Source organism: Anoplopoma fimbria, chromosome 12, assembly GCF_027596085.1.
Source record: "Anoplopoma fimbria isolate UVic2021 breed Golden Eagle Sablefish chromosome 12, Afim_UVic_2022, whole genome shotgun sequence".
Taxonomy (NCBI): domain Eukaryota; kingdom Metazoa; phylum Chordata; class Actinopteri; order Perciformes; family Anoplopomatidae; genus Anoplopoma; species Anoplopoma fimbria.
The window spans coordinates 22,191,071-22,214,999 of record NC_072460.1 but is presented as its reverse complement, the minus strand read 5'-3'; the positions used below and the strand labels follow the sequence as shown (position 1 = coordinate 22,214,999).

Sequence of the window (23,929 nt, the reverse complement as noted above, 5' to 3'; positions counted from 1 at the left end):
ATTAGGGGGTGTCCAACTCTGCTTTTGCTCGTTGAATGGCTCATAATTTGGGCACAAAGTAAGATGCAAGGTGTTGGTATTTAGCCTCTTAATTAATCATTGGTGTTTTTGGGGCGTGACATGATTAAACCAGTCATCTCCCATTACCTTAATTAGCCAGGTGCAGCATATTGAACAAACAGCAAACCTAAGCGGTTTTCGGCTGCTGTAAACCAATCTGCTTGTGTGTGAATTGAAAGCTCACAAGCAGACCATCGACTGCCTCTGAAGACTCCGAATCTGAAGACTCCTCCGTGTGTATAACAAGCAGAGTGTCTGCTCGTTGTGAATCCGCCGATGTAGGCGCAGCTTACTTTCTGCAATATATCGGCCTTTAAATAACAGAAAAATACTTTTAGTCTTGTTTTTATTGGTCAATTCCTGAATCGCCTTTTGATGCCTCAAGATAGCAATGCACCAACAATGTGCCTGACCACGCCTCCTTTTAAGACCAACACGCCCGTGGGTGTACAGATGGGCGCGAGCACATTTACTTCTTACACAGTGTGGGTGCTGATCATAAAACAGCCTTAATGTTCAGGACTATTTTGTTATTCCTTAGTCCAATTATCTGAAGTGCATGACATAAGACAGCCCATATATCAGATGTGGCCGACAGTGGTTTCAACATGGAAACAAAGTGACCACATGTTATTGTTTTTGCCGGAGGGTGGTGCAAACACTAACCACAGAAAGTGCACAAAAAAATAAATAATCTGAGACAGACATTTACTAGTCTGCATTTGGTTACACGAAACCTTCAATTTTAAATACATTTGAAGGAAAACGTCCTTTCAACTTGAATTAGCTTGCAGCTTTGTGCATTATATCTTTCAGACAGCTTCAAACGACTGGGAGGCTGCCTCTGTTTTGAAATAGAAGACAACTCCAGTTTAAGGATGAACGAAGAGACATATTTACTGTAAGGTTTTAAATAAACAAAAAGTGACACATACATTATGACCATATATATTGAGCATTATTATAAATGTATTTATTGATGCTGTGACGAATGCAACATTGTAAAAACTAAAACAGTGCCACGGAATGGAGCAACAAGCTGCTTTGAGTTGGCGGTCACAGAAAACCGCCAAAGTAGAAAGTATCACTAAACATACAGACACACTCAAACACACAGAGGCCTGTCATGAGAGTGCCAATTAGGTGTGCCGTGAATGCCACTGGTTCAGTGAGCAGTAGGACAGTAAAGTAACAGCAAACCCCTAAAGAGCTGAAGCCGGGCCTTTCACAGCTCTAAAGCCCAACAAACAGGGATAGCGACTCCAAACACAAACAGCAACAGGAACAAACGGATATATGTGTTTCTTCCACAGTACAGTAAAGCCTAACAGGCAGGCATGAAATACAGGTATTGGCCAACAGGTCACAAACAAACTGTTTAACTCTGGGAAAGAAAAGAGCCTCGACAAGAGAAAGGTTTTTCGGACATGCAAACTCCATCTGTCAAATGTGCTTGCGTGCACGCATAGAGATAAAAAAAAAAAAGACACCTTGTGTGTTTTGCTGTGAGTCAGCAAAGTGTCTGCATTAAAAGCTTTCCTGTTGCCTTTTTTAAAACACAGACTTTTGCTCAGGCTTTGATGTCGAGCAGTGTATCTCTTCAAAAGGTAGCACGGGATTGATGTCGAGTATCTCGGTCTGGAGTTGGGATTTTCAAAAATGCACTCACTAACTTAAACATAAAAAGAAACTGCATAACATTTTGTATTCATAGCTGGAGGGAGGATTGCATGGAGTAGTGCAGAAACAGAAGCACTTGTGGCTATGTGTTCGTTGAGAATGGTGTACATCCAGAGTGATGTTTTGCGTTAGCAGTGTGTCTCTAGGGATGACGATGTCTGTTGGTCAAAAAGTTGGTCCGGACTGAAATATCTCCAAAATGAGTGGATGGTTTGCGATGTAGTTTCGTACCAACATTCAAGGTCCCCTAGAAGATAACTTCCCCCCACTTTTTCTATAGAACCACCATCAGGTTGACATTTGTGGTTTTGAGTCAAATGTCTCAACAGCTGTTGGATATTGGAAGAATTATCATGAACATTCATGTCCCCATAACGATGAGTTGAAATAACTTTGGTGATCCCTAATTTTTAACCAATTGCGATCAATATGTCTACATATTTGTTTACGTTTATTGCTAATAAGGAAATGCTGGTGTGCTAACATGTTAATTAAGTACTTGTACATGGTAAACAGTATTCCTGCTGAACGTCGTAGGTTGCTCTGGGAGGTCCCAGCTTCTTAATTCTCAGTTGTGTTCGCTACTGCTTTCCTCAATCACCTCTATTGCATTTCAATATAACCAAACTCATGATTAACAATCCCTGTATCGTGCTATATATTGTGACTATATTGACATTTTTAAATGAATGATCACAATCTATGATAGAAAGTTGCAATTATAACTCTACTGTTACACAGCTCCTAGTTATGTATAGACAGTCTTATGTCAATTCTTTTGAAAAGCTCATTTCTTCCGGACTAATATACGAAAATTGTTCCCTGTGACAAATTTTCTGATTTTCACAGGGAACAGAGAGGACAGTGGGACAAAAAAAAGATGCTTTTTATGATTTCTCCGGCTATGCCGACCGATGTGAGTGTGTGACAGAACGTAATGGAGAGATAGTGGGCTTTTGTGTCATTTGAATGATAGCTAGAACTGACGCAGGTGAGATTATTAAAAGACCTTCCTCCACATTAGTGAAAATAACATGGAGTAATGGAAGTTAAGCAGTGAATGACTTTTCCAATTATTGCACTATGAAAGGAGCCTGGTCTTTAATAGTGACAGCTTATGGCAAATTAGAGGTGCTATTCTCCCCGGAGGTAACAATGGAACGGACTTGCCCTCCTCACTCCCCTCGTCCAGGCAGGGAGAATGAAAATACGGCGGCCATTGTGGTTTTGGACAAAGAGCGGCCGCACCCCTAAGCTTTGGCTCTGCAGGGTTAGAGTGTGAGGGCTACCATCTCTCTCTCTCTCTCTCTCTCTCAGTCACTCTCTTTCATTAGGGGGATTGATTAAATTGTGAAATCGGGAGTGTGATGGATGCATGAATGACTTCTCAAGTCGCTCCCCCAAGGCTTTGACAAGGACAATATCAAGGACCCCCTGTTCCTCCCTTTTCCTCCCTCCGTCCCTTCATCCCCGGGAAACCCAATCTGGGTAATTAGAGGAAAGAGTGTTGGCGACTTGTAGGAGAGAAAGGGGTGACAGTGGCATGAAATCTGCTGCTATTGCACTTTTTCCCCAGCCATTTACTCCCCCCCACAGCAATACAAGCACACACACACACACACACACACACACACACACACACACACACACACACACACACACACACACACACACACACACACACACACACACACACACACACACACACACACACACATACATTTTTGTACTTTTCACTTTTCAAACACCCCTTTTCTCCCTCTTCTCCCCTGTCCCCATCCTTCTTTTTCTCCCTCTCGCTTTTTAAATCCATCAGGCTGCAGTGAAGGGGAGAAATGCAGACTAGAGGGAAAATGGAGGGAAGAAAGAGTGAGGAGAGTACGAGTGAGGTGGGGGTGGGGGGGGGATGAAAGTGGCTGTGAATTGACTGCATCAGCAAAAACTGTGCGGCAGAGCGGCGAGCCCTTTTGGCTGGAAACCTGGAAACAGGAAGTTCAGAGAAGTTGCCAGGACTTGTTTGACAGGAAATACACTTGGAAGGATGGATCTATAATTGTGAGAAAGAGGAGTTTTTTTTTCCTCCCCAGAACCAGACATGTGACCTTTTGTGGTATCCTGTGCTGCTGAGAAAGAAAAAAAAAAAGGTCTCACATTGTCTTATTCTATCATGTCAGTTACATCACTGGATGGACATGTTTCCAGTGGACACAGCTGAAGGGCTGTTTCGGATTGGAAAAGCATACAGCGCCAAAAGCCAACAGGGAAAAAAAAAAACACCTCAAGGTATCATGAGGTAAACAGATGTCTAAGCACCCAGATGTGAGCGGAGAATCGGAGGAGGAATGGTGTTCAGGTGGAGGCGGGAGCAGTGTGCACGTTTTGATGTCCACTGGAAGCCTGACAAAACGGGGCAGCTTCCTGCCAAGCAAATGTAGGCAGAACCTGAAGAGGGGCCGGACCTTGTCATGCTGCTTCTGGGTGTTTTGGAAAGTTGCACATTCACGCAAACACAAAGACAACCAGGCACAAATGGCGTGTACACACACACACACACACACACACACACACACACACACACACACAGACGCACTGCAGCCTGTAAGTGTGTGCAGAATGTTTCCCAGGATGTTCTGGCTCCCACTAACCAAGCGAGGGATTCTGCTTGGCAAACTCCAAGAGTCCAGCTGTCATGTTGACAAATGGACCTTGGAAGAGTGAAGAGGTGTGTTTGTGTGTGTGTGTTTGTGTGTGTGTGTGTGTGTGTGTGTGTGTGTGTGTGTGTGTGTGTGTGTGTGTGTGTGTGTGTGTGTGTGTGTGTGTGTGTGTGTGTGTGTGTGTGTGTTTGTGGAGCCATGCATCTGCGTGTATGTGTGGATTCACGCTTGTGTTTTTTTAGCTCGAGCACAAGCACGTGCATCACCGGGATGACACACACAGATGGCTGGTGTGAGTGAGTTTTTTTATTTATTTTGGGGGGGGGGGGGGGGGCTCAGAAGCAGCTGGCCCGTCATTCCTTGATTGATACAGATCAGAAAATGGATCACAGGCAGCTGAGGTCAGTTTCTGTGGACCTCGCTCTAGTCCCGGAAGTCATCATGACAACATAGCTGGAAATCTAAAAATGCATCAGTCGCCCTGGCCGCTTGGCTTGACGTTGAGTCCTCTTTCAAGCGATGACACAGACTACGTAGCAACCAGAACAAATCACCTCATACGAAGAAGCGTTTCTGCACGGCCTCAGATGAGCCATAACACTCCCCCCCACCACCCCCCCAGTTTTGCTGCGACGCCAGGCACTGTGCAAAGGAGCTATGCATCACTCTGGTTTTATGAACAATGTGGGATGTTAAAGCTTTTATAGCGCGTTAGGAGGAAATGTTAATAAAAATGTGCAAAACAGCATCAGGGAGTGTTGGCCCCGAAAATACTCATAAGAGGGAAGCAATGAGAAACCTGCAAAGTTAAAAAAAAAAAAGGAGTTCCGGTGCTAAACTGTTTTTCTCCAGCGTGGTTTCATATTGAGATGCTGTAAAGCATTTCATTGCACTACGAGGAAGTTTATTACACACGTGCATCCTGGTGATGTATGCTTTCTTGTACCAGATCTTAATGTGTGTTTGTCTGTGCTCCTCAGTGACTGCGTGTGACTGTGTGTGTGTGTGTGTGTGTGTGTGTGTGTGTGTGTGTGTGTGTGTGTGTGTGTGTGTGTGTGTGTGTGTGGTAGGGCTTTTAACAGCATACAAAAAGCCTGATCTCCCCATGACAGTTTTCATTATACTTCCATGAAAAGATTGTGACAGAGGCCTTTCATTTGAAATGACAAAGTAAATAGGATCAGATTGTTCTGGTGCGGGGCCTCGATTTAGAATTTTAACCTCCAGGAAAGAAAGCGCCAAAAAAGAAGGCAAATGGAAAAATACAAGCACATTAAGTGAGATTAGAATTTTAAATCACATGACATCCAAAAGCACTTCGATTCAATTCAATCTCACGCCTAAGGACTTTTCCCTTTCGCAATTACTCCTTTCTTTCATTTGCTTTTAAAGGCCGTTGCTTTGTGTTGAATCAGATTTAATTTGTTAGGTCTGTCTCTCAGGGAAACATTACTGAGCACAGGTGGAAGGAATCTTTTTACCTGATGGGACTATTTCTACTTCTGTTTGCCTGCATTTTCCCTCTCTATCTACTTCTCATTCTGTCTGTCTGACTTCCAGCGACGTGTCCTTTTCTATTTGACCGACCTTCTCATATCACCAGCAATCACTGCCACCCTCCGTCCCCCAGCTTCATCACTGGTCCCCACCTCCCTGAGCCCCCACTCCTCCTCCATCAGAATACCGTTCTTCGAATTTCACTGCACATTATTTTTTCATGTCTTGAGAGGAAAAGAGATTCTTGGCTCTCCTTCATCCTACTGATCCACAGGGTCGCCGAGGCCAACCTCCAGGGGACCAGACGGAGGCTGTTTGTTAAGCCGTTATTTATCTCCTTCATAAAGTCGTCCTCATCTCCTATTAAAGAGCCCAGAACTGTTGCCCTTGACTCACACATAACTCTTGTGTCTTTTGGTGAGATGATTTACTGTTTAATTTAACACCAACTGAACCCAGGAGGGAGCCCGCCTGGCGCTGCCTGATGTCATATCACAAAGGAATGTGTTGGGAGGGGGGGGATTTGTGAACATGTGTATGTGTTTATCTCCATGTGTGTGTGTGTGTGTGTGTGTGTGTGTGTGAGTGGGTGGCTTTTTCTTTTGTAGTTTTTTGTTACTGTAAAGCCTTAGAAGTAGCATCTCTGGAGTTGGTGTGCGCAACAATTCCACGGCTTGATGTTTCCTCTTTAAAAAACAAAACCGTAGCGGAGAATGCCTGACGAACATGCTTACTGAGACTTCACGCCACTAATTTCGAAATAATGAGATATTAAAACAGTGAAAATTACATTTCAGTCTCACTTCCTCGAACACAACAGGGAAACAAAGTGCAAATGCTCTGGACGAATGTAGAAACGTAGGAACAATTTGTTTTTCTTGTCAATAACAGGAGATTGCAGGAGACGTAATTACATTGATCTCAGTGATTTCATTAGAGGAAAGGAAATGAAGTTCATAAGGTATTTGTAATATGCCAAGACGAGACTACTGTATAAAGAGTGGGGGCTTCCGGCTTTTAGGGGAAAGAGTGGATGGTTGATGGGAAAAGAGAATCAGAACTCAGCGTACAGATATCGAGCTGTCCATAAAGCCATCCCCTTCCTCTTTCACGATTGACCTCCAGCACCTCCTTGGGTGCGACACTAACGTTGCCCACACATGCTCACCTCTTCTCTTAAGAGAAACGAGTCACACGCTATGCAGAAGAAGGTCAAATTGCTTTTATGTTCAAATGTTTCATTAATGATCTGACTTGTCAAAAAGAGACAGGAGTGAAAATGTTCCTCCATCACAAAGACTCCATTAGCAAGAGTAACAATGTAAAGCACTCTCAACTTTTTCTGGCATTTTACTCCTGACATCATGAGGAGCGGCTATCAAGCTTACTGCAGCGGTCACTAGAGCAGACTTTTTGTTTTTTAAATAAATGAACAGTCATATTTGAATATTCTTCTATTTTACGCTTGCCTGCGCCAAAGATGATGACCTTGTGCCTGAATAGAACGGGTAATATCTGAGATTATTGGATGTTATTGTCATTTTACTGTGAACGGGACAAAGAATCCAGCGGCTCTGTGACACTGAACTTAAGGAGAGTGAAGATTTGCGTTCAATGTAACACATCTCAGTTTAGCATCTTTAAAATGTTTGTATTTTTATTTAAATGTTCATCTGATGGTGAAGCAAAAAATAAAAAGTTTAAAGGATGACCAAAGTTATAACAATACATCTTGTGGGTTTTGTAAAAGTCATACCAAAATTCATGGCAATCCAGCCAATAAATGTAGATACACATATAAAGAGGAACTGAACACTTAATCATGTTTTTTTAAGCGATAAAATAAATTATAAAATTGCATTTTGTTTGAAAACATAAATGCTGGCATTAAAATGGACATTTCTTGCTAAAATTCTGAATTCATGAAAATGGATCCATGATTTTATAACAACCCTAATCTTGCAAGTCGATTGTTTGGGACTAATCCACATCATGACATAAAAGGATGTCTACACCCTCTATGTTTCTTATCTTAGTGCCAGACATTTTGGGGGGATTTTTCAAAATGATGCAGTGGGTGGACTTCAGCTCAGACCTGGAGGTGAAGCTACACTTTGACTAAAATCCCAAAAATGTTGACTGCTGCTGGTAGCGCTAGAGCAAAAGTCAGGGGATCTGCAAAGTCAGTAGGCTTCATACCCTTGGGATCGCAAATAACTGTATTTAATTTCAAGGCAGACCATCCAATAGTTGTTAAATATCTTAGTCAGGACAAAAATGGCGGACCTACCGACCAACCGGTGCCACCCATAGAGCCGTGGAGCTCGCATGACGTTAAAAAGAGTATCAGTATGTATCAAACTGCTTGTGCTTGGAAGAAACCTCGCAGCTGGGGTTAAGTAAGGAAATACCACTTGTGAGTTCTTCAGGAGGGGGGAAATCAAACAAAAAAGCAGAGAGTTTAAACCAGCAAAGATGTGTTACTGAGTAAAACAAAGAGCAAATGAGATGCCGGCCCGAGTGTTTGCGCTCTTCCCCCAGAGTACGCCAAGGTCTCTCCTTCTCTTTCTCCTCCCTCTTCAAACTCTACAGGAGGTCCACCCCGATATGAAAGAAGTTTATTGTCTCGTTCTTTCCTACCATGGCTTGATTGTGTTTATGTAGTAGGTGTGTGAAGTGAGCGTTTGTGTGTCGAAGTTGTACGCCTGCCAAGAACATGGAAAGAATACAAGACGAAACATAGCCCCGAACAAAATATGCTTGAATACATATACAGCAGTGCACATCCTGTTCAGTTCATGTGTTTGATAGACTTAGTGTGACCACACATTTCAGTGTTTTCACAGCCTGAATGTATTAAGCCCAGAGGATGAGCTCCGTGCAGTTCAACATTGGTAAAGCGTTCCATATGGGCAGCAATGTGAATTCCTAGTGACCGAGCTCTGGATCGGACTGTGATCCCTTGAATGCTCGCATCCCAATGTTCTCAATTCTGCGGTTTCTCTGGTGGACTAGGTTAAAAAAACAAAAAAACAAAGAAAAAAACAAGATGTGATCCTGTTTTTCTGCCTCAGCTTTTTTTCTTCTCTTTGTTCAGGGATAAAGCAAAAATGCGACCAAACAAAACCACCCAAACAATGAGCAAAGGCAACAGCACGGCACATGCGCTTTGCTGATCCTTTTGTTTGCTGCTTGCGTAGGACAAGTAATTTCTCTCTGCTTTTGCTTATGCATGTGTATGTTTGTTTGTGATTGAGTGTGTGTGTGTGTGTTTGTGTGTGTGTGTGTGTGTGTGTGCGTGTCTCAAGGAGGGAGTGGAAAAGCAGACTGGAGCAGTGCGGTGCTGGTGTTGGCTGGTTGGTGGGTGACTCAAGGGGGAAGAGGCCGTGAACGGCAATTCTCGAGGAAGTCTATCAGACCAAAACACAAACACAGACCTCTAATCCCGGCCTAGCCCTACATTCCCTTTCTCGCTCTCCTTTTCTTTTCTTTTTGTTGCGCCTTCTCTTGTTATACCCACCCGTCTTTGTCCCCACCTCAAAATTCTCCAATGCAATCAGCTTGTAAAATAGCTTGCTTTTTGTCTCTCCTTTTCTTTCGGATCATTTTTTTTTTGGTTGCTTTTCTCTGTCTTTGTGGTGTTTCCGTTGTTGCGGTGTTTTGTCGGTGAAGCAGAGCACTCATTAATCATTGGTAAACGTATGCAGACACGACTCAGAAAACGCTTTTCTCAACGCGCTCCACAGAGAGAGAGAGAGAAAGAGAGAGAGAGAGAGGGATGTAGAAAACTGGAGCACAGGTGCTGCAGCGAGTACAGTAAACACTACCAGATGCACCGCAACACACATCAAATCAGATACAAATGTCGGTGTTCTGCGTGCAGTTTAACATTCAGGCAACGTTTTATTAGACACATTTTCAGAAGATACTACCGAGGAGTAAATGCCCACAACAAATCACCGCGACAAATGACTTGTCAATAAAAGTGCAGGATATCAAAGGAATCTCTTTCTCTTCATATCAGTAATTAAAGGGCTTTAGACAAGAACCCATTTATTTGGCTTATTGCTCCTGCAGCTGCTGTTCCTCTCTTTGGTATCGCTGTCAATATAATGTCCTGTGATTATTGAGGGATGCAGCCACACTTTATTGAAATATCTGGCTTTCTCCGTCTCAAGGACAGCCCGCAGATATAGAAGACAGACATAAAAGAAAAATGTTCTTCCACAGAAATATTCTCTGTAAAACATTTTCACATCCCTATTTCCAGCTCCCAAAAGTCTCGTCTCTCGATAACAGGTTTCAGAGGAGAAGAGAGGCTGAGCAGAGGATCCTAAACTTTGGAACATCCTTCCCCATTCTATCAGATCTGATAAATCTGAAACTCATTTCTGTGGGTTTTTATAAATGCTCTCTGTTTGCCTCAAGTTTGGTTTATTTTGGTTGTGTGCTCCATTTCTTGTCTTTGTATCATGCATATGTGTATATATATATGTGTGTATGTATAGATGTATATGTGTGTGTATGTCTACTTGGTTTTTGTATGTGTTTTTTTATCCTATATGTGAAGCACTTTGTAACTGTGTGTTTTAAAAAGTGTTATATAAGTTTATAAAAGAAGAGAGGAGACTGAGGACAAGGACAAAAGTGATGCAATGGATTAAAATAACTAAATAAAAGGGATGGTTGATGGATGAAAAGAGACTAATGCTGTGAGAAATAGTTTTTGTCTCACAGCAACTCTAGATGTGCCTATTAAATATGAAGCTACAGCCAGTAGACCACTAGCCTTGTAATTTCTGTATCTTACTTGTTTTTTGATATTGATGTGTTTAGTCATCAAATCCTACCCTATATTATCTTAATAACTGTCTTGATGCCTTAAACAAAGCACCGTTTTGAAACGAGCAACCGTCTCGTAGCAAGTGTTGGCCTGGCTTGAGAAAAACTTTGTGACACAGTGTTACAACTAAAGTGTACGACAACAATTAAATGAAAACTACTAATTCTCTCAACTTTTTGTTCACAGAATGAGACATCAGAAGTGAATAACACAGAGGGTAGTGAGTAGAAATGTTTCTGTGTGTTGCTGCCTGGGATGTGGATAGCGGCCAGTCCATCAGAGGAGTGTAAGTAGCTTCAGTGCTGACCGCTGCTTTTTCAATGACTGCCGACCTTGAGAACAAAAATACATTTATCATAGTTTGACAGTCTTGTGTCAATAATCATATATATTTTGAAGTGTGAACATACTCCATCTGTCTATATCCATTTGTGATAGACCAACAGATGGAAGGAAGGATAAATAGACCTTTATGTATACCTAACCATTCATGGTATAAATAGAAAGACAGTCTCCACTTACAGCATATAAATATAATTGTATTGAATGAGCTGCATTCAAACAGTCTTTTTCATCAAATCAAAACCCACCTTCTGCCACAATCCGTGCAATTGTACATGACCGGTAGGGCCTAGAGGCAAACTTCCAGACTTCATTTAAAGCAGAGATGTGCATGTTGCTTTTATAGAAACATGTTTAATCTCACTCTAATATAAATTTCTTAATTACTTAGCACAAACCAAAATGTGCCCAGCTCTTGGCTAAACCTCTGTTTTCAGTCTTGATGCTAAGCTAGTCGTATTTGGCTGTAGTGTCATATTTAAAGGAGAGATATGATATCAATGCTATCATCTAACTCTCACAGATAAAGAGAATACGCATATTTCCCAAAAGTATACCTATAAATGTGAACATTCACCAATTTTATACCAATGTTTTCTGTTTTAATTGACGGATACAGTGTTTAAAAACTTCTCTTTTCAATGTGTTAACATGACTTCACCTTCCTCTGCAACTCTGACTGGCCAAAATCACATCACTCCCCCCCCCCCCACGTTATTATCTCACAAAGCAGAGTCAGCGAGCACCACAATGAAAAAGGCATTTCTCTGGAAAAACGTTTATTCATACCTCGTCTCGCTCCTCGGCTAAATTGTGGTTTCATCAGGGTTTTGTTCATTTTTTCTGCTGACGGCTGTTCTAATAGAGGGTTAAGAGAGTTGGGTGGGGGTGGGGGTGGGGGTGGCTACGTTGAGTCTTTATTTACCCGAGGAGAAGAAATCGATGCCTCTCTGCCATAGGAGAAGTGTGCGGATCAATGGGAGGTTTCAAAAAGCCTCTGTGAGAAATCAATGTCCCTTACATGCTATTGATGGCTGCTTGGCTGCGGATGATAGAGAACGACAAAGTACACCTGTTTATTGTGAAAAATGACTCCCCCCGCTCTTTGTTTTAGTCTTTCTGGATCTTTTCCCCTTTTTCTTTTTCTTGAAAAGAGTCTTCCTTAACTTGGCTGTCTTTGAAAGACTTTCGTTTTGTCTTTTTGTTAAAGTAGTTTCAAAGCAGAAGAGTCCTTTTTATTACTTTCCTCATTCCTTTTACTCTGTTACAATTTGCATACATTCATTCCACTACTTTTATTAATTCACTGTTCTATGCATTTATGTCCATTATGTTAAGAGGCTGGTGGTTTGCCGATACCAGGTTTAACTCACTTCCTCTCTTCCTACTACTTGAGTTTTTGTCCATCATCTTGGAGGACAAAAACAACGGAACATCTGTGATGCTAATGCCAAGCTGCACCCCCTACAGCTCTCTGACACCAGACGCAGATAAGGTCTAATATTAAGCCACAGAGTTACAGCATGCGCACGACACCACTTGATGTACAGTGGAAGAGTGTGAAGCAATTATTTTCGGAGCTGCTATTAATAAAAATAAAAAAGCAGTCAATAACGTCTCGTTGAGCTCTGACACCATCAAGGCTTTAGAGAGCGGTGGGAGTACAGCTCTGCCAAGAAGTCTACCTAAGCAGTCAACATGTCCCTCGAGCCATGTCAGGCTGCGAGCTCACGGGGGCCAGTCAGAAGGGGGCCCTCTGTCCTGACACCTGCCCGATCCTGTGGCGGCCTGATCAAAGTGACAGTGCTGCAGACCCGCGGAGAAATACAGGTGAGGGCTGCTGTCACCCGGGTCCGCCTTTCCAACTGACGGCAACTTGGTCAGGGCGGAGAGGGAAAAAAGCGGCGGGATGGCGGGGAAGTCCGCTGCCTGCATGTCACTCAGTGCTGCTCCGGATGACAGAACAGCCCATTAGGAGAGGGACTGACTTCACAGGCCATTAGGGGAGGCATCACACAGCCACAGCACACGGAGTACTGAGTAATGGCACAGTTGGAGGGGAGACAGGAGAGGAGACAAGAGGCAGAAAGACCCCGAGCATCATCGCAACAGGTCTTCCTTATGAAACATAAAATTGTGATTAACACGTTAAATGTCAGAGAGCGAAAATATAAAGTACAATATATAACTTTGCATGGATTTTTTTCATTGTTGTTTTGACTGTGGGAAATTAAACAGATGCAAAAAAGATCTCAACGGAGGACTGAAGAGGTTACAGTAGTGGACTAAAAGTATAAACAATAAGAATGGTAAAACTCATTCCCATGCCATCCAACACCCCCGAGCCGTCTCCTTGTTAAAATCTCTAGTTCTCAGTATGGCCCTGCCTGCCCTCCAGTCATCATTAACGAGAAAGACAGGGAGCCTGAGAGGCCAACAGAGGCATCAACACGCATCACTTCTCCACCGCTCCGAACGCCCCACGCTCAGCAATCCACCAGCCCCTGACGGACTTATTTACTGCACAAAGTGGGTTGTGTTTTGGCTGCACACTATACTTCCAAATGTTCCTTTGATACCCCTCCCCCTCCTCCCCTTCTCTCTTTCCCCCTGCCCCATCCCCTCCATCTCTCTGTCTCTGACTCCGACCAGCTCAATGGAACAGCAGAACTGTCCGACCATTTTATGACGTAGCACATCTGAAGGGCTCGACGGGCGAAGATGAGAGCGCCACACTCTGCCACTCCGACTCCCAAAACAAAGACTTACAAACTCTCCGCTCTTTGAGTTTTGTTTCACTGTGAAGAAAAGGATCATGAAAACAAACAAACAAAAAAAAAGTTTCTTCAAGCAGCTCCCCAGGCTTTTCCCTGGGGGATGGGATAAAACCCGGTAGAAAAACAAAGAACAGAAACAAAAGGGGAAAAAAAAAATGTCTCTTTTGCACAATTTAAGACCCTAAAAAGAGATAAACTGTGAGAGTTTTGTAAACAGCGAGGAAAAGCTGATGGCTAGATATCCCAGATAAAGACGGAAGGAAAGTGCAGGGTGCAGGGAGTGAAGCAGTGGAATGATGCTTTTTGATGAATTACTGCACACACCACAAGCTTAAGAGTCCAGAGCTTTGCTATGAGAGAGACAAACTGCACATTCTGGGATGACAGAATCTCTGAATTTTAAGCATTCTGCGTCTCGAGCCCTTGCACAACACATTTACACAAACCTTTATTTATTCATGTTTCCTTTTTTTTCTTTTTCTCAGACAGGCTCGACCTTCAACCCCCACCATGTTGTGTTTATATTTTGCACTTATCAAAACTAGCAGTTTTGCAAGAATCTAATATGCAGCGATGGGAGTCAGTTGTTGTTGCCACATTCAAATCTCGAATCCTAAATGAGGACAGGTTTATTGAATAATGATTAGCCACCAGCAGCTGAAGTGTTACTATTTGTATTTTCCTGTTTTTTGAGACACGGATGCAGTTTATTGTATGTATTGTATGTTTTTACCTCTGATTCTTTTAAGTTTACGCCATCACGTCCTTGCTGTGACTTAGGGGATGAACTACCGTCCAGCTCTTTTGGGCCTGGCAATATCAGCTTTTCATTCTTTTCTCTTTATACGTCACAGGAGACGTAGTGTTATATGGCTTCACTGAAAATACTGTGACAAACTGTATTGTTATAAAGGAGCCATTAAAAGAGTACTGAACTTCGGTCAACCTTTCTGAAATAGCCCCGATAAAGGCAAAGAGGAGAAATAATCTTTTCTTTTCGTTGTGCGTCCCAACGGACGTCACACTGGGGGAGAGTTGAGCTGCTTAGCTGTTTCGGAGCCTGCCCTGTGCCTGATGGGAAAACTCCTCAGGGCCAATAAGGGCTGTTTAAATACCTTAAAGATTTTGTGGCTATAATTACACCAGGGGAACACAGCATAATCGTCTGTGAGTAACAGTTCTTTATCACCCTCCACAAACACCCCCTCCCAACCACAACCACCAATCAGCGGGTTAGCCGTGAAGTGCCCTCAAGACATCCCAGCTGTATATTCAGAACGAATCAAATCTGTCACTTACGCTGACGAGCATCTGAGGGAACGGTCCTCGAGAATTTTCTGCCACGTTGATCGGTGGGATCACCCAGTCCCTCTTCTGCCTCCGTAGACCCTTGGAGGTGTTCAGGCGGGAACCTGAGAACATGATGACAGGAGGTGGTGCTTGGGACGCCTCCTTCCTCTCCTTTCTCTCTGCCACTTTCCCCTCTTCCTCTGTGACCTTTAAGACAAAACACAACACGTCCTTATTTAGAAGGCTGGTATGCTGTTAATGATAACAGTAGCTGATGTGATGCCCAAGTCTCGAAGCAGAAATTCACAGGACAACAAGAAAAACAGCATTGTTAATTATGTTAAACAGATATATATGTATATGAGTTCTTTTGTCATTGTGTGTCTATTTTGCATCTATTACTTCTTTCTTAAACCAACAGTAAATCTGGCATCCTTTTAGCTAAAGAGAATGCATGATGTTGCTATGGAAACAGAGTGCTCTGGATCCACTGATTCACCCTTTCATTCATTCATTCATTCATTCACTCACTCACTCGCTGACTCCAGTACTTACTCCAGTATGTTCACTAACAGTTTGTCTATCTGCTAATTGGATATTAAGACGCTTGGCAACCAGAACAAGAATCATTTACAGCCTTTAAGCTCTAATACTACTCAGGCACTCTGTAAGTAGATTACTTTACAACATTTATTATGTATAGTGTACTGTCAGAGCAAAATGTGGCAGGTGCATAAGTGTGAACATAATTAAAAGTTTCAGAAATACGATGCATGGCCTTTGTGACACCTTTTTACAGGAGCTGGAACCATTAAAGGTGTGGATTCTCTGACAAACCAAATGCTAATTTAACTTGGCAAATGCTGCATCGAGTTTCTTTAATGTATCAAACTTTATATTTTTGGGAACTTGAGGATAACCTGCAAGTGTTTTTCAATAATGTATCATAAGAAAAAAAACCATTTTGTACTCATTTGTACTCATACATTTTGTGTTGGGATTTAGTTAAAGTCATTTTCTTTATCCATGTTTTGGCTCTCATTAAGTCTAATAAATCTATATTTAAAATGCCTGAAATAATAACAACAAAAAAAGGAAGGACGAAAAAAGGATGCTATAACAAAAGCAGAATTTAAATGAATGTGTATATATATATATTTAATAGACTGTTTATTGTGTGAAATGGCACTGAATAGCAGATTTTCTTTAAATTGGCCAAGAGTTGAACAAAAGGCATTTAATTGATGCTTTAATTATTTTACCATATTAGGTGAAGCTACACAGCAATTAGGAAATTCATTACTGTGAGAAAATATAAACCAAATGCAATTTAAACCGTACACGCTCTCTTAACAAGTCAGATACAAACATATCATCTGTTTAATTAATATGCACAATTCTTCACTATTTATCACTTTGTCTGTTTGCTCTTACGTGGTTGATAAGTAGTAAACTGTGATGATTACAAAAGCATAAAATATAATGTCTGCGCCATATCAGCAATGAAAACAATGTATTAAACGATGTGTGTTTAATACATGTGTTCATTTGTGTCATCATGCATCAGTAAAACGGAGCGCACACATGTGAAGTATCCGTGAATGCCTTGTGTCTGAGGGTTTGTATGTGCGCGTGCATGTGAGCATATATGTGAAAGAGCCCATAAACTATGGATTTTGTCAACACCGGGGTATAAAAAAGCCTATTATCTCGTACAGTATTCTCCCATCATACATTTCACCTCAAAGGCTCCCCGGCAGGCGAGGAGAGAAATGACCACCACAAACCTGTCTTCTTGAAAGATGCTCAAATAAGGAACTTGAAAGGAGCCAATTTTCAATCTCCTCATGAACATTAACTCACCCATGAGTCAGAGGGGCTACATCAAAATGCCGGCGCTATCAGACATATCACCTATCTAAATTAATGACCTCATGTGGAAATGCTGCAAAACACATCGGGCGGTGAACTGCAGAGCTTCGGCTTCCAAAGAGGGGTAAAAAGCAAACACCAACGTCATTTAAAACACAGTAAGAGATCTTTTAATTGTGCATCTCAGGGCTAGTTAAGGCACCCGAGCACACATCATCGATTTGCTCCCTCAATCCAAGTACATTACACGTATCGGAGGGTCACTGTCAAGGTTACAAGGGCTCCACCATCTTCAAGGCTTACTTTTTAACTACCACGTGCTTAGTGTCCCAGGGGGAGGCAAACAGAAGACGTGCTGTATATAAGCGATATAAAGGTTATAACAAATTGGCAATCTGGAGAGTTGTTCAAGAGTAAGTTTACCAACATATCTCAGGGTTACAAAGCCGGTGAAAGCATGTCAAGAATTCAGTCACAGACATGACTGCTGAAGCTGTGCATCAGTTGCTCTCTCCGTCTCAATCGCGATCCCCTGAGCGATCCCCCAGCTCCCGCCCTTCTCTTGCAGTGTTATTGTTTTTTCCTCCGTCTCTCCTCCCAGTCAGCGGGCCTTGACAGCTTGTCTCAATAACAGTGATTCCTCGAGCACTGAGCTGCGTTTGCCCCAGCAGGTAAAACAGCAGCACCAAGCTTCACCCCGCCAAAACCTCCTCCTTTGCAGCCATATAATTATACATTTATGGCTGCAAATGTACATGTAAATCAATAATAGTGAAATTACCCCCAGGTAAAAAAATGTGTAAAGGGTAAAATTATTAATAGATTTTGATTAATGGGTAAGGCTATAAAGAAATTAAATGCAGTCTAGCCGTAGGTCTGCTGTTCACATTTTTTTTTTTCATCTACGTTTCAAAACGTAGGCAATTATGAATATTGTGATTAGACATCTGTTTAGCCTTAAGGCGTCTTTTCTTGTCGGCCAAGGGAGTTTGTAGTCAATGTATTTGTAATGTCTGGTTGTGCGTCTGGTAGGTCAGGTGGTACCAGAATTGATTTAAACTGTTGGTAATTATAACGGTGAATAAACTACACACGTTTCTGATGAAAAGCCGGGTAAGGGTAGTGATAAAACATAAGACTGCAGTAGCCCTGGTGTGACTGTGTGACGTAACAGTACTAGTGTTACACAAAGAGAAGAGGTGGTGAATATGGGGGGTGGGGAACAAATTGGAAACCACTCACTAGAGATGATAGAAGAAAAAAAATGTTCAGTTTCATTACAGTAAAGATAACGGTGCAGGCAGAGAGTGAAGAATATACAGCGTATGCTCGCTCCATGTGTGGGTGGGAGGGTTTACATGTCAGAGTGTAAGAAAAATCTGCTCTCGTGAATTCGGGAGAATAAGAGAAAAAGGTTCAATCACCACAGATTTACATAATAATAAGGTTGTGCTTTTAATACCTCTTCCAATTTTTCATTTTATATTACTTCTGTGCAATATGTAGCTTTACAGCTCCTCCCCAGCAGTTGACATTTGAGCATAAAAATAAAATACAACACAGGCGCAGGCTACAGTGTTGGAGGATGGCAATGGCTTCTGGCACGTACTGAAAGTTTAGGGGTCCTGTACAATGCAGTCTATAAAAAGTGTTTTCCCTTTATCTCCCTCTGTTTGTTCTTGCCTGGTCAATGTCCCTCAGAGGTTTGGCTTGTATCTGCCAGCGGAAACAATGCTTTCAAGGCTGACTTCATTAGATGGACGCCCAAGAGAAAAGCTTTTAAGGCTGCTTTAAAGGAAATGTGTCAGGCAACCCTGGCATATGGTGCGTATGCGCTTGTGTGGGTGGGTAGGGGTGTGTGTGTGTATGTTGGGGGGGGGCGCGCATGGGCATGGGCTAAGTTGTCATGTTTGGTTTCATCAACCAGGCACTACATTTCATGTACTGTGCAATCCAGAGCACTTTCAGTAACAGTGCAGAAGAAGCAGGGGCGTAAGTATAGAAAGGGCAGGCAGTGTGGTGGCATTGGGGCCCCATGGAGGCAGAGGGGCCTCCAACAACCTGTTGTGCAGAGAGTGAGCCCTTAACAATGATTCAGTTTTCTTCTTTTTCTTTTAATGCCTGTGTTCAAAGAAGAATTCAATCAATTAAATAATGGTGCATTTTGCAATATAAAACCCTCCTAGCAATCAATAACAAAATAATATGTTCATTCTAGATAAACTATTTCAATAAAACAATTAATTTTATTTTATTATCTATTATGTTATTTTATATATATATATATTTTTTTTTAATATTTCTTATTTTCTATTTGATCATGTGACAAGATGATACGATATATGGAAGCTATTCCTGATAGCTTTTTCTTTGCCCTCTCTACTTTTGCAACAAAATAGATTTAGTTACTCATTTGACCATAAAATTTACCACATTATTGGTAAAACATATATATGCCTTATGGTGTGTTTGTGCATTTCATATCTAGTTACTAGTGCCCTTCAAAATATGATGCATTGAGGGTCTTCATAACTACCTTACGTCACTGAGAGGAAGAGGTGGTTACAGATAAATGCATGTGGTATTAAGCTGAAAGAAAGACAGGATGTGCTGCTCTGTCTAAGCATTAGGTGTGGAAAAATCTTGATTCTACCACCTACCAAATTTTGACTCACGAATTGTTGTATTTTGAAATATTTTACTTTTTTTGGTCACTTGGGTGCAGCACAAATGAGCTGACATATTTTTCAATTTTAAGGAGATAAATGAACTTTTTACACATTGAGTGGACATGAAGTCACCCGAGCATTCATTTGGTCATGTTTATGTGCCCCCAAACAAATGTAAATTAAGCATTCGTTCTCATTTTAGCTCTGCTTTGGTCTCCACCAAGTCCTGAAGGAAATATCTGGCCCTTTAGTTGCAAAATGTTCAACCAGCTAGTCGCTGTTCTGTTTGGTACCAGGCAATGGAGCAACAGCTGCCTGCGTCTGGAAAAAATGGTGATTAGAGCGGTGAGACTGAACCAAAACAGTAAATCAGTTATAAAATACTCCAGATCAAGGTTATAATTATCTGTGGGTCACTACAAGAGCCACCTTTTACATACACTTCATCATTTGATCCATTGTGAATGTAGAAATATTAATTACAGTTGCTTAAAATTAGTTTACTTTAATAAACTGATATTACAAAAGTTGACCCAAAAAAGTCGTCAGAAGGTCTTTGGTGGTGAGATCTATTATTTATAGGGTCAAGAATGAACTTTCAATCTCAATGTTTACCTTAACAGCTAAGAAAAAATATGCATTGAATACAGAGTCCCTTAAAACACAAAAATGGGTAAACTTGGTTAAACTATGAAGTTATTGCAAAAATACAGCAGTTGGACTGCAGTTCCTAATTTGTCCACTAGGGGAGCTAAAGCCCCTGAAACTGACAAAAACTGGATTAAACTCCCCACCTGTGCAGCATACTCTGATGCTCACGGCCCAAAAGAGCACCAACTCTCCATCCTCGTCCTCTTCTACACATGTTACGGTATTCTGTGTTCGCTGTACTGTGTGACAAGTTCACTGAAACATGCCCATGATCCTTTGCATTCAGTCCATATTCAGGAGGACCAACCTCTGCCAAGCGCAACATGCCTGTGTGCACAAACAGGGTTTGTCAGCGGAGCGGGATGAGACAGATGTGAGCTGGGTCTGGACAAATGTATTCTTTTTCTTCAGAGAGAGGGAGGCTTAGTGGGGTTGACTGCAGGGGATGGTTGCCCCACATCCCACCAGTGCAGCATGGGGAGGCAGAGGTGGGGCGAGACATGTTTGGGATGGAATGAGGGAGGGTTGGGGAGACGGGTTGACAGAAACAGATGTGCCACCCCCCCCCCCCCCCCCACATCCCCTCCCCTTGCCTAAATAAGTCATGCTCCAAATCCTTTTATCTACACGTTCTAACAGGTAGTAGTGAGTTCCCAGAGGAGAGCTGCAGAATGAAAAAAGGTAGACGGAGGAGAGAAAAAAAAAAAGAGAAAGAGACGGAGGTAGAGAAAAGGCTGTGCCCATCACTGCTGCAAAAGGCTTAAGTGGGCTTTTCTCTAGCCATGGTGTAATTCTGATCCAAACCCCTGCAGCTCTGATCAACTCGTTGTTATTCACACTCACACAGCGAAGGAGAAAGTACAGGAAGGTGATGAAATTGGTTAAGAAAACAGGTTAAGCGGAGATGACAGCGCACTTATTCAAACTATTATGCAAAGATGGAGGCAAAAAGGAGCCGAGGAAAACCGGTCAGAAGTTTTTTTTTTAACGACAGCATCACGGATTCCAGAGATTTAAATGAGTTATTTTCCCTCGATCCAGCAGATAATAACTATCGGCTCCAATCATAAAACACTTTATGCTCCGAACAAAGACACAACCACACACAGACCAATTTAAATCGTACGCAAAATTTGCATAATTCACACTTGAATTGACATAATCTCTCACCAAGAAAAAGAAAAAAGCACAAACATTCACGTTTTGCACACACACAAGACACACACTAATGCTATGTGAACAGGAGTCACTGAGTGTGAAATGGATGCCCCCCCTCCCGAAGCCCTGGTGCCTTAGCCAGCTGGCGGTGGTCCCAGCTCCCCCCCCTCCCTCCATGCCACTGCCTCCCCCAAAAACCATGCACGCTTTGATATCAGCCAGCCCCTGGCTACCCAGACATCTGGAAGTTATTATTCAACAGAGCACGCCACAAAGCGCCATTTCCATAATGAAACATCACATTTTGTTTCGGCGCCCTGCTTTCTGCTCCCGCTCGCGCTTGCATACATGTTTGTTCAAACGCGTGGCGTATTTCTGACCTTCTGGTCCTCTGTCTCGCTCTCTAACCGTCCGTCTCTCTCTGTTCAGCTTCATATTAGTTGACTCACTGGACATTGAGGAACAATAGCCTATCATTTGACCTTTAACACACGGTTGTTTAGTACTGTAGCTCAGTCACATCACAGAAAGCAGGAGAATGAAGGCCAACTTATACAGACATACTGGTTCATCCTTTGTTGGACAATGACCCACTCCGCCTCCCTGTTTTTTTTTTATGGCCATGCACGCTACAAAGAAAACCCAGCTGAAAGCTTCTGGTTGTGAATAGTTTGAAGTGCTAGCTCTCAAAATCAACTATACTCCCGGGAAGTTTAACTATTAAAACAGTCAGACAACATAAGTCATTTACGATAACCTTGCTGGCATCAGACAGCTTTTTCGTTGATGTTATTTTATATCTTCTGCTTTCAGTACACACATCTAAAAGGTCAGAGTTTATTACTTATGATTAACTCATCGACTAAAATCAAGATCCCTGTTTACATATCTGATTTATGTGAGTGAGGGTGTTTGTCTGTGTATCTGGCTTAGCATTGTAATAAAGTGATGCTGGGATACAGCCACCCATCAGCTGGAATAAGAAGGTGATGCAAATAAGAGTTTAATCAAGTCCCCAGATTTGCATCTATCTGTCAATTCCTTTTTTTTCTCCCTGTAATGACAGGACCAGCAAAAACATGCTCGAAACACCACACTCACATATCGTCTACTTTAAAGTTGATAAGGTTTCCAAACTGTTACCTATTTATACACCCAGCACATATGGAAAAACAATAGTATGTGAGTCGTGTTTGTGGCCATGTGATGAATGGAAGTCCAACATTCTCTCTCCTTCATGCTGGGTTTTTGTACTCTGCCAACTGCTTTAAATATCCATCTCTTTAACTGCTACACGCTCCACCAGGTTCACCAGCTGGTCGCCAACTTTTTCTGGTTGCTGGTGCTGGGCAGGTAGTGTATAATGGGTTTTAAAGAGCTTTTTCACTGAACGGTGAAACTAAATCAAAACAATGAGCTGAAACAAGCTTTAAGGCTCTGCAGGAATGAAAGGAACTGCTGTGTCGGCGTGATACTCTGATTCTGTGAGCTGTCACTAAAATAAGTCATTATGAACATATTGAATTTACCTTGAACATGTTTCTATGGCTAAAAAAGTCTCGTGTGGATACTCAGCTAGATTTGATAATAATAATAACTTTATTTATATACTGTAGTACCTTTAAAAACAGAGTTTACAACCTGATTTGACAGACAAAAAAGAAAAAGCAAGGCAATAAAAAACAGAAAGCTCAAAAATGAGGCCCAAACAGTACAATATTTAACACGGTGAAACCAATCAATTCGATATAAAAATACATGTAGAATAATATAGAAAAATGATTTTGTAAAACCAATAATATCGTGATGTCGATGAACTTCCTGTCGCGCCTTCCCGCATGGTATATCTAGAATTGCACTGTGTCAGTGACCATGGGCCCCTAATCATGTGTGTTTTCGCCACCTAATCTGATCTGTTGACCATCAGATTTTGGCCCTGTGGTTCTGTCGTCATGGGGATGGTTTGAGCTCGGGCGGCTCGGTCCTCGCCTGACCTCTGACAGCTTTTTAAATGGAGGAGGAAGAGTCGAGGGACCCCTGGGGTATCCAAGGCACAGGATGTTTTCCAATAACAGCTTATGGCTGAGGGGAATCATACTCTCCCCCTGTGGCTCTGTGATTCTATCACTTTGAGCCATGTGCCACCGCTACTTGTTTTGCTCCCTTTTCTCTCACTCTCTCTCTCACTCTCTCTCTCTCTCTCTCTAAAACCCCAAGGAGTTCTGACCTGATTCTTGGCTGTTGCCATCACCAGACCACTGGAGAAAATTTGATAGGACGAAGAAAAACTCTGGCATGATAATTGAAATTTTGAAGCATGATATTAGCCTGACTTGCGCTCAGAGTAAAACTTACCTCATTTTCATTTTGCAGCAGTGACGGTGGGTCAATTAGGGCCAGTTGGACCACACTCTCCCAGACATGTGTGTGTGGACC

The 23,929-nt window shown here is 42.2% G+C and overlaps 1 protein-coding gene across 1 annotated transcript in view; it reads right to left on the bottom strand.

The window, feature by feature from the left end:
• Positions 1-15,275, bottom strand: part of LOC129099503 (cadherin-4-like) — a 58,492-nt gene extending 43,217 nt beyond the window's left edge. The window contains 1 exon segment of the mRNA XM_054608757.1: positions 15,153-15,275. Within this exon segment, the coding sequence (XP_054464732.1) occupies positions 15,153-15,275 (123 nt within the window).
• Between the last annotated feature and the right edge of the window lie 8,654 nt (positions 15,276-23,929).